Source organism: Pelodiscus sinensis, chromosome 15, assembly GCF_049634645.1.
Source record: "Pelodiscus sinensis isolate JC-2024 chromosome 15, ASM4963464v1, whole genome shotgun sequence".
Lineage (NCBI taxonomy): Eukaryota > Metazoa > Chordata > Testudines > Trionychidae > Pelodiscus > Pelodiscus sinensis.
The window spans coordinates 9,947,452-9,959,678 of NC_134725.1; the positions used below are offsets into that span (position 1 = coordinate 9,947,452).

The following is a 12,227-nucleotide window of genomic DNA, read 5'->3' on the forward strand; positions in this document are numbered from 1 at the left end:
TCACACATTAGCTGCATGTGACTTGGTTGGAGGGCTGAAACACTGAAGATCTGACAACATTAACATACAACAAACAGTGCTGAGTATATATGTGGGTTCACACCCAGTTGACAGGAGGTGCTCACAACTGATCCAGAGTCTTTACTACTCAATAGTTAAGGTAATGTTGAGTTTTATACTTAAAGCAAGTTTTAAATCTCTTACATTGCAGATTAAAACTAACAGGGGGAGCTTTTCAAAAGCACCTAAAGGATTTCAGAGCAAAAGGCTCACTTAAAGTCCCACTCCATTCTAACATGTGGATGTACTCATTACAAAATATAAGGAGTTGATTGATATTCAGGTCTCTTCACCCCTGACTGGGTATGTCTACAGTACAATTCTATTTCAGGATACCGGAATATCCCAAAATAGCTATCCTGCATCTTTACAGCAATCCCATTATTTCGAAATATAGCAGGCTCGCTATTCTGACATCCCTGTAAATCTCATTCCATGAGGATTAAGGGACATCTCCCACGGAATAATAGGTTATTTCAAAATTTGGCACTGTGCAAATGATGAAATAAGCTATTTTGAAATCAGATCAAAATAAGATATGCAATTTGAGCTAAAGATGTTAAGGACTAGTTGACTATCTGATAAGCAAATGTTTATCAGATAGTTGAGTTGACTAGTCGCTTCCCCCCCCCCCCTGCTGCCTCTATCACACAGAGGCAGCAAAGTATGGGGGAAGAAGGGGTACTTCGAAGTGGCAGCGCTGCATTAAGCCTGGGCAATGGGCTCTATGCAGTGCTGCTACTTTGAAACACTGTGGCAGCATTTCAAAGGGGCAGTGCTACACAGACTCCAGGATCAGCTGTGCGGTGCTGCCCTTCTGAAACGCCACAGCGGTGTTTCAAAGTGGCAGAGCCATGTGAAGCCCAGGGTAAGCTGGGCCTTCGCTGAGCCTAGGCTCCGTGAAGCATTTCTGTGGAACCTGGAGTCAGCTGGGGACTGGAAATGCTGCACGGAGCCCAGGGTCAGCTTGCCCTGGGTTCTGCATGGGATTTCAAAGCTAGCATGCTGTGTCCCAGGTGCTTCCGCTTTGAAATGCACAAGAGCCCTGGGCTTTTGTGCATTTCAAAGCGGGCATGCCGCATGGAGCCTGGAGTCAGTGGGACTTCCTACTGGCCCCGGGCTGCACATAGAGTTTCAACTTTGAAATGCACAAGAGCCCCCAGTAGAGCTCTTATATATTTTGTAGGAGGAATGCGGAAGTGCCTATCGACTAGCTGAGTAGTTGATGGAAATTCTGTTGACTACTCAACTATTAAATTAATTGATATTTACAACCCTTAATTTGAGCTACAGTGACGTGTAGACACACCCACTCTGATTACAGGTTCTCACATCTCATGGAAGGTGCCAGAGAGGGAGTTTGCACCCTGGAAGCCCAGAGAGAACCAGTGACTCGGCTGCTGCCCAGACCCAGCTGGTTTGAAAGCACATGGGAATCCAGAAGCTGGGGTTGGTTATAAGTGTCTGGTGACTCCACATCCATTTTTAAAGTTGTATTACAATATTGACACTACTATTTTCTACCGTCATTCTTTATATACCCTAAGATTTTGCTCACTTTTTTTACTGCTTTGATTACTGATCAAACCACAATATAGATTTGGCAAAGACTGAAGAGAGGGTGGCAAGTGTCTTAATAAGTTATATTATAATAATGCTGTGATGGTGCTTTGTTAAGGCTCTGTAACATAGACCTACATGCAGGCAAGACATTATGAATAAGCATAAATGATGGAGATAGAGTAAAACTCCATTTCTGAACTGTTGGTAGGTAAAGTAGCCTAGTTTGTCCATAACCAGATTGCTGCTATTGCAGCCCAAGGAATCTCTTTTCTACCCATGGCCTTAGTCAATTTCTGTGTACTCTCAATTCTTACCTTGTGTGAATAAGATCTTTACTAAGAGTCTTCAGATCCTTTTCTATTTGTTTAAATGATGGGGGCTTTTTCAAAGGTGCTTGTGCAGTAGACTGTAAATATTTGTCAGGAAAAAAATTGAATGTTAATGAAAATAGTTCATTAAAGTGGAGGCAGCAGATGCAGCTAAATTTAAGATTGCACAATAGTTCTTTTAAAAATATTATTAGCATCTATGTTACAGCTTTCCTATATTTTGTAATGGGGAACTCTTTATCTTTTGTTTACTCTATAATTTGCCTTCACATTTATATACCAAAAAATTAGGTTCAATCAACCTTTCAACATTCAGTTTTGTGCCACACACAAGGGTGATATAGCAGATTTAAAATAACCAAAGGGTGAGAGCACAATGCAAATAAAAAATAAAAATAGAAGTCTTGTAGCTAGAATGTCAAATGCAACCCGGGCAGAAAGGTACTAAGAAGGAAAGGTACTTTAGAATATCCAATGTAGTAACCAGCTTTCAAGGCTTTTCTTTAAATTTATGCTGTAGGAATTGCTTCATTGTAGCTAGCCACAGACTATAATGTGGTTTTGCATTGTTATATTACACATCAACTAGAACATATGCTTGGGTGGTTTTTGATGAATTGCAGCGACAGACTTGCTACAGTAATTGTTCTGTGCTTAGCAGAAAGAGACATTTGAGTAAAATATCTACAAGACATTCAATAGTCAAAAATTATGCAGTTAGGTCACTCCAAGTAAAGGCTGGGAAGGTTCTATTGTCAGTGGAATAACGCAAATATATACCAGCTGGTCCTATAGATCTAAATATGTGCTATGGTAGCAGATGTTCTAAAAATCAATACAATATAAATAACTTTAAAATGAAAGCTATAATAATGTGCTAACCATTTTTGCATTGAGAATCAACATATGTTAAGATTCAAGCCTTTTAAAACTTGTAAATGGAAATAAACAGAATGGAAGAGATTAGCATTACTAAACATGGGCACTAACAGCAATTGTGATACCAAATAGGATCCAATCCTACTATCCTTACAAAGGCAAACCTTCTGCAGACGTCAGATTGCAGGTGTAAGAAATTGGCCCATGACATTCAGATGGTTTATCAGTTAGAGAAAAAGGATTTTTTACTACCTTTTGAGAAAGGGGTTCAATGAGGTTGAAAGTAAGGGTGTAGTATTACAATTATAGTAAGGATTTAACAAAAAACAGCACTATGTAGCACTTTAAAGACTAAAGACGAATTTATGATCTGGACGCATGGCCAAGAAACACTGGAGACATTCCACAGAGATTTTAACAACCTACACCCCACCATCAGTCTCAGCCTTGACCATTCTACATGAGAGATCCATTTCCTGGACACCACAGTACAAATCAGCAATGGAAAATTAGACACCACTCTCCACAGAAAACCCACCGACTCATACAGTTACCTACATGCCTCCAGCTCCCATCCAGAACACACCATACAATCCATCGTCTATAGCCAAGCCCTTTGATAAAACCGCATCTGCTCCAATCCCACTGACAGAGACCAGAAACTTCAGGATCTCTACCAAACAATTATAAACCTCAACTACCCACCTGGAGAAATAAAAAAACAAATTGAAAGAGCCAGACGAATACCTAGAAACCATCTACTTCAAGACAGACCCAAGAAAACCAACAATAGAACACCACTTGTCATCACCTTCAGCCCCCAACTTAAACCTGTCCAACACATTATCAATAAACTACAGCCTATACTGGAACAGGATACTAAACTCCGAGAGGCTCTGGGAGACAGACCCATAGTCTCCTATAGACAACCACCTAATCTCAAGATGGTTCTTACCAACAACCACAGGACATACCACACTAATACCAACCCTGGAACCTTCCCTTGCAATAAATCCCGTTGCCAGCTTTGTCCACATATTCACTCTGCTGATACCATTATTGGACCTAACCAATGGAGTTATAAGATCAAGAACACATACTCCTGCGCATCCAGAAATATAATCTATGCTATCATGTGCTGAAAGTGTCCGTCTGCTATGTACATTGGACAAACATCTCAGACACTTCACCAAAGAATCAATGACCACAAAACAGATATTAGACAGGATCACAAAGAAAAAACAGTTTCTTGCCATTTCAACCAGAAAGGACATTGTCTCAACCACTTGATTACCTGCATCCTGCTTCAAAGACATTTTAACACCAGACTTGAAAGAGAATCCTCTGAACTGTCATTCATGCTTAAATTTGACACTTTAAACCTAGGTCTAAACAAAGACATTAATTACCTTACCCATTACAAAGATAGCTTCCCCAATTATCACCTCTACTATCATTAGCTCACAGACATTTACCTTCCCCCCCCCCATCCCTCTTCTGTTCTGAAATTTGATTTGTCCTTTTCATATGTGTTCATTTTTTTGATTGTATCCTTTGGTATATATGATTGTGCCAATTTTCTTCCACTATTTGATCTGAGGAAGTGGGTCAGGCCCACGAAAGCTCATCACCTAATAAACCATCTTGTTAGTCTTTAAAGTGCTATATAGTCCTGGGTTTTTTTTCAGCTACACCAGACTAACACGGCTACATTTCTATCAGTAAGGATTTAGGCCTTGATTCAGGAAGGTACTTACATAGATAAGTAACTTTCAGGATGTGAGTAGTCTTATTGGCTAAAATTATGCATGTGTTTAAGAACTTTGCTGAATCAGAACTTTAATGAGCAATTTGAACTCACCTTTGGTCTTGGGGAAGTCTTTGCAATAGTTACTTCATCCACTTTCTTTAGTACTTCTTCCTGAGTAGCAGATACCTCCTCTTTTAGTGGTTCCTAAAAAATAAGTCAAACATAATTATTATGTACTGCTAATGCTAAATTTCTGATTATTTGTGTAATATAAAAACATGATCTTCTAAATTAGATGCACTAATCAATATTCTTGTGCTAATCTATAAATATGCACAGTCAAAACAATGGCTGATTTTCATGAGGAGAAAGAAATACAAATCTGTGTAATTTTGGCACATAAAAATGTATTCACATTTGATGCATATACAAACAGACCTCTGTGCAAAATGCATGAATAATTTTTAAGTTAAGTTGCTTGAGTGCTTAAAGTGCTTCAAAAACAACATTTCTCTTGGAAAATCGTTTAGCTGGGCCATTGTGTCTAACCGAAAAGGAAAATCCAATTTCCAAAACTAGAAATAGGAAATTAATTATCTGTAAATGCTGTTCTCTGAAGTTACACACTGTCATAGATCACCATTGGGTCTGTGTTTCAGCACATAACCAATGTTTAGATACATGCATGCCCTGAAGTGGAAAACAGACACTTCCTCTCCTCCAAGCACCAGGGTTTTTTTCCCAAGTAGGAGGAAAATATATTCCCAAAGGTAAAGAGTGTCCCTTCTATAAGTCACCCTGGTATACATCCATTCAGCACTAAAGTTGTTGACGTTTGTAGGAACTGATGAGTTAAAAGTCCTCTCATTCCCTGATCTTAAGTTGCACCAAAAAACCAAACCAATTTGCACAAATGGAAGTCAGCCATGGGAAAAAAATTCCCTGCTTTAAGTTGTTTCAGTGTAAGTACAAGTTTTTTGGAATATATCTTGGACTTATAGCAAGGATGGCCTGTACAAAAAACAATATATTTTAAATATTTTAATAAAAAAAGACAAAAGGTTACAGAACTCTTAAACTAAGCTCTAAACTCTCATGCTGAGAGGACAGCAAAATGATTAATTTTTCCTACAGTATTTTTGGACTAAAGAGCTGATGTATTGACTAATTTAATCAAAACAGGACTAGCTAGAGACTTTGGTTAGCTGCATCCAGAAGATTATAACAGAGTTGACTGTTTACTAAAGAGGTCTGCTCTTGAACACCAAACTCAGTGCTTTGGGACAACTGGTCACGGAGCAGTAAGTGTTAAGCACCACCAGAGGAGCAAGTTCAGGAATGGAGGGTGTAGAAACTCCCAATCAACACAGAGTTTTTCACCAGAACAATGGTTCAGTATGTGGGAGGTACACAATTCTACAACATTGGAAAGTTGTCAAGATCAATGTTCCAATGTGTGTCTGATGCAGTCTCCGATGCCTACAAATGGGGACAAATGAAAACAATTTTATAAAAATGGAAAATAAGGTACAAGAGTCAAAGCATCAGTGCTTGAGATAGAAACAAAATACAGGACTATGTAGCACTTTAAAGACTACATAGTCTTTAAAGTGCTACATAGTCCTGTATTTTGTTTCAGCTACACCAGACTAACATGGCTACATTTCTATCACTAATCTGCTTGAGATAGGATTTTTTGAGAAAAAGACATAAGATATCTGAGGAAATGTTGAGATAGTGAAAGGTAGCTGAATAGCTAGAGGTCCCAGAACGCATTTTCACTGCACAAGCTTTCCTGTGGTTGGAGAGATGCATTAATGGGCACCTACACAGGTCTTGGCAGCACATGTTTACTGCTGAAATCCCCAGTTTAGAACTTGGAGCTTGGGAAGCTTCTGCCTTGGAGTATGGGCCCAGGAGTGAGGATCTATTTATCACATTGATCTCTCTACAGGAAGTGAGGAGAGAGAAGAATGAAATAAGAAAGCCTGCAGGAAAATACAACCTAGAACCTTCCAGCTCAGATATAATCTCACTTTGTTGTTCATAAGAATATAGATTAAACTCAGGAAGGAAATGAATTTGTGTATTTTGGTAAATACCTCATACATGTGCATGCATGCATGCAGGCAGGTACTCTTTTCAGAGTAGGGTGAAAATTATCCATTCAAAGAAATTTAGAACTGTTCTAGGGATTCTTCAGTCTTCTTTCCCTCCACTCCTGATTTTTCTGTTTTCAATTCATGTTTAATCCTTTATAGTGGATCTCTTCTCTCCCTAGCAACTCAGCAACAGTGGAAATATTTGCCTGTCTCACTCCGGTCAGCATGTCTTTCTGGGCCAATGACACCTAAGGCTAGATTCTGTCTCACTTATTATGATGAGTAGTATCCTGACTCTCTAAGTAATACCACTAAAATCAGTGGGATAGTTTGTGGAGTAAGAGCAATAGAATCTAGCCCTAATATTGCATCAGTTGTCTACATCTATGCAGGGGCAGATGACCGTTTTGAGGGGCCCCGGGCAGCATAATTACGTGGGGCCCCCCTTTGCCATGGTGCATGCGCAGTGACGCCATGCGCATGCGCGGTGGTGCCACGGCGCATGCGCGGGGCTTTTTGAAGCGCGGGGCCTGGGGCGGCCTCCCCGTTCGCCCTGCCCTATATCCGCCCCTGCATCTATGAGAACATGTAGCAAGGACTATTGTGAAGCTACACTATCTCAGCAGGTGCATTAGGAGGCAATGTGCCTCAGATAGGCTCAACTCCTCCTCGGAAGAAATCCGTAACCATCCTTTATGGGACACAAGGTACATCTGCTTCTGCTTATGGCAGCTCTGTTGGCTACTGAGAGGCAGTGGAAGGGCAGAGACATGCCTCCAGCTATTCTGGCCATTGTAGCTGGGATATATCCCTTGCACTAGAGATATGATTCAGGCAGCCCTAAAACAGAATACATGAGGGGATTGTTCTCTGTAAAATGCTGTTAGCTGAGGGCAGAATCTAGCACTGAAGTAGAACAAGTACATGTGTAATTACCACACTATCATATAACAACAGAGTTCTGTCTTTTTAATTTTCAGTGTCTGAAATTGGAAAAAGTGAAGAAAACAATATAGAAATGTCTCATCTGTTCAACTCCCAACACAATATTATCGAAATGATCCTTATAATCATGACAAGGATTCACAAAAGGATTTTTTAAAATTTTGTTTCTCTGAGTAAATAGGCTGTGAGGAAAAATCCCATCTCCTTTTAAAATATTTAAAAGAACAGTTCCAGTGATCATTTCCCATTTTCAGTATTACTGAATTGCCATGACACAATATCACACAAATCCAGAGGTAATGAAGCACTGGTATTTTTATAAATACCAAAATCCATAAATTATCTATGACAACATGGCCCAAAGCAAGACGCATGGGAAATCATCCAAAATATTTCTGAAGAGGATGATTAAGGTCAGTAATTTTTGCTGAAATCAGGACGTATGTATCTAGTACAGTGTTTCCCAATTTTATTTGGCCACAGAACCCTTTTAAACTTGAAAGACTTTTGTGGAATCCCTAACAGCAGTCTTATATATGGAGCTCAAAAAGTAGACCACAAATAAGTAAGGGTAATAAACAAATGCTAAACAAGGTCATGAGATCAACATTTAGTTTAACTGCACATATTTAAAAACCAAAATCAAATTAATTAATAAATATTAATTATTATTTTTTAATCATAAAATATTATTTTAATGGAATTTTCTCGCTGGACCCTTATTTTTACTTCACAGAACCCCAGGGTTCCACGGAACACCATTTGGGAAACACTGATCTAGCAGCTCTGGAGAAAAATGAACTGCAGAAAAGCTACAGCAGGTGGAGCTAGATGCCACTTGATTGGACTCAACTTTGTTCTTGCAAAACTGACTCTGAATCCTTCCCATGCCTTTCAAGTTGCATAGGGCACCAATGAAGCCATCCTTTGTCCATTCTCTATGTTGTTAAGTTCTATAGGCTTTTTGTCTCTAGGTACTGTTTTACACATTGATTCTATCAGTCACCTCCTTTTGTGTGTTCCTGCAGCTATCCAATGCATGGATCCTGCCACAACAGACACTCTAGGGCTCCATTGCTAAAACATGTCCCAAATATGTTGTGTGCTGAGCCCACGAAAGCTCATGATACCATGTACATGTTTTGTTAGTCTTTAAGGTGCTACTAGACTGTTGTTTTTTAAGTTTTTTTTCTGGATAATGTTGGAGATAAAGAGCTGTTGAACACTTGGACAAATCTCAGCGTTTTTTTTACATTCTCTCCATTGAACATCTCATATTTTCCTGAGGTATTTGCTTTTGAAGGCACTGAAACACATGCCTATATCTTTGGTGGATTTCTAGTTTTCACATCTATATATTAAGGTGGAAATAACATTTAAGTTGATGATTCATAGTTTGGTCTTTTAATGGTAGATTTTTGATGATCATCTTGTTTAAACTGGCGAATGCAGCTGTTGCCTTGCCAATTTGTGATATTATTGCCTTCTGGCTATCCCCAATGGCTTGCATGTTACTGCCAAGGTATGTGAATTGGCTCACTGCTTGTATTACTTTGCCTTCTAAAGTAATGCATGAGTTGGGAGTTTTATTACTGCTTTACAGTTATAGTTGCAAAACGTTAATGTGTTTGAAATGAATCTGTGCTGCCTCCATCACAGAGCACCCATTAGCCATATGACTGACTTAGTGCATTTGTTGCTGGCCTACCATCAACCTAGTAAAGATAACTCTTAATCATGGCAATAAATCTAATCAGCTCTCATGAAATCCTGGATGTTGAGGTGCCAAAGCTTCATGTTTTGGCTGCTTACAGGACTAAATTCTGAATGCTGTTTTTTATAGGCAGTAGTCAAACTGAGTTCCAATGTGGTACTCAGAGCTTTAATTTTATTTTCATTTTTTAGAGCAACTATCTAAAAACACCCTTTCTCCTCTGATAGAACCAGGAAATATGAAAAAGGGGCATAAGGACTGAAGGAGAGTTCACAATTAAACAGAGATTTCTAGGCAAAAAGCTTCATTAAGAAAGAATAATGCAGAATTAAGATTGTGCTCAAAATAATATTATTGAAGAATTTAGTATTTTTTTAAAAAAATCCAGAGATAAAAAAATCATAGAAACGATGGAAATTTTTAGAGATAGGGCTTGATCTTTTGATCCATATTAAGGGTGTACTACACCAATCTAATGATGCAAGGTATCATTGGTCATTTGAGAATTCTCTTTGCTAACAGGAACAGTTGACTAAAGTAGATTGCAGTAGTTACCATGCCATGACTGAGAGCAGAAGGAGTAGGGCAGGGGTGGCCAACCCATTCTGGGAAAAGAGCCAAGATATCAGTGGATCCAGCTTGAAGAGCTGGGGCAAAGTTGTTAATAAAAAAAGAATGCCCTTTTTGTCCCTTTCAAAGGATCCCCCGGTCACGTTTGGTTGAGGAGAAAGAAAGAAAGAAAGAAAGAAAGAAAGAAAGAAAGAAAGAAAGAAAGAAAGAAAGAAAGAAAGAAAGAAAGAAAGAAAGAAAGAAAGAAAGAAAGAAAGAAAGAAAGAAAGAAAGAAAGAAAGAAAATGCGTTTAGAGGCTTTTTGGCTGCATCAGGCTCCCACCTGTCTTTAGTGGATGCACCAAACGGCTACCTTGCCCAGGTCAGCACAGGGAGCTGGGAGCAGAGGGCTGTTTTTGCGGGTGCAGGGATGGCTTTGCGAGCCATGAGGGGTGGCGGGGCTTCACGAGCTGCTCCCAGGGGGTGGGGTGGGGAGGAGATGAGCCGCATGCTGCTCGCGAGCTGCGGGTTGGCCACAGCTGGACTAGGGAAATAGTACATGAAGTATGTAAAATGAGAAGAAAGGTGGGTCATTTGCTCAAGGCATGATACACGGGATAAATTCCAAGCTCTGACATAGATATCCTGTGTGACCCCGGACAGATCCCTCATCCAAAGCCCACTGGGAGTCTTTCTAAGGACTTTGGATCAAATAAAGACTCTCAGTATGCCTTTGCTTCCCATCTGTAAAGCTGGAAGAAATGACACTTCCCATCACACTTATCCTATACAGGGATTTTGCAAAATAAATTCATTTACAAAGCATTCAGATGCTGTGATGATGGGAATCATAAGGGTACATAGAAAGGAGCCGCAACCCTGCTGTTTCGGTATGTGAAAAAAGCTTAAATAGCCTTGTTTTGTTTATCCAGTCTGTTTCCCTCAGCTTATTAGTATACCTCATGGAGATCCTCTTTTTATTTCCATGTCTCCAAGGCTCAGAGGGGTAGCTGTGTTAGTCTGTATCTGTGAAAACAACAAGGAGTCCTGTGGCACCAAAGACTAACATATTTATTTAGGCATAAGCTTTCATGAGTTAAAAACACTTTGTCAGATGCAAGAAGGAAAGAGTGCTCCAAGGAACACTGATCTATTTTTTTACTTTTTTAATCATTAAAATCCTCGGGACAAATTAATTCTTGGTTTAACTCTGCTAAGAGTTTGTGTTGGACCCTTGAGTGGTTTCATTATTAGGTAGCCCTCTTCCTTATCAAATCTTGTCATGATAAGGTAACTTGAAATGCACACAGTATTTCAAGTGGGTCACAACAAGCTGTTAGAAAAATGTTTTCATATTTGTAAATAACATCTCTATTTTCACATCTCAGATTCCTGCTTGCTTTTGTGTTTTGTTTGTTTCATTTATGTGGTAGTTAAGTAACATGCCAAAGAGTTTAGCTTTATACAACACTCCCCAACTCATCTATTCACAGAGTTTTGTAGTGTCAGATGGATGAAAGTATTTCCACTCTTGGTTAATGTTTTCTAGACATCATCCCATTTACTGATGTCAGAAATGAAAATGCTTTCCCTTCATATTCCCTCATTTTATATTTAAAAATAAGATGTTTTGGACATGTATTAACCCATCCCATTAGAAATGGATATAATCTGTGAACTGAAAATATATTTTTTTTAAATCTGCTTTTTAGACCAAGAATGGTACAGACTATCATTCTGGTGTTTAGTAAACTTTAAATGGCATTTAAAGTGAAGTGAAGTAGTACCAGTTAAAGAGTGCCAGTCACATAACTATAAACAGATTTGAACACTGATAATTTCAGAGGCAGGATTTCTTATTGGACTGCTATATTAAAATATGAGACCTTGTGAACTAAAACAGGAGTTGCTAATAAAATTATCAGGTCAGTATCTTCTAGAGCATGGTCTCTATTCAGGAAAATATATATAAAAAGAACAGGCTATTCTGTCTTCTTTCACAGAGTGAATAAAGTTAATTTCAGAAGGGGTTGGGAAAGGCACAGCTGGGGAGCCTCAGGAGATTCAAGGAAATGTATCTGAGAAAGAATTATCTCCTTAATTACTTTTGACCAAATCAATAAAAACTGTAGCATACAGAAGCATGACTGCCTCATGGCAGAGGAGGAAGAACAGCAAAGTTGAAGATGCCCACAAACTTAAAGAAAAGGCCAGACATGATGGGAACTTCAAAGCACTTCTTTCTCTCAGAATGGAAAGATGCCAGTAAAATAAACAAATACATGCAAGGGGCATTGGCTATTTCTGATCAATACTCAGCACTGAAGATTGTTGAA

The 12,227-nt window shown here is 39.0% G+C and overlaps 1 protein-coding gene across 3 annotated transcripts in view; it reads right to left on the reverse strand.

Annotated features, from left to right (window-relative positions):
• CCDC60 (coiled-coil domain containing 60) overlaps positions 1-12,227 on the reverse strand; it is a 205,421-nt gene that overhangs the window by 110,273 nt on the left and 82,921 nt on the right. For all 3 annotated transcript variants that reach the window (XM_075898141.1, XM_075898140.1, XM_075898139.1), the window contains exons 2-3: positions 4,693-4,785; positions 1,938-2,029 (exon numbers count right to left, since the gene is read on the reverse strand). In XM_075898141.1, coding sequence (XP_075754256.1) covers positions 1,938-2,029; positions 4,693-4,785 — 185 coding nt within the window. The remainder of the gene's footprint in view (positions 1-1,937; positions 2,030-4,692; positions 4,786-12,227) is intronic.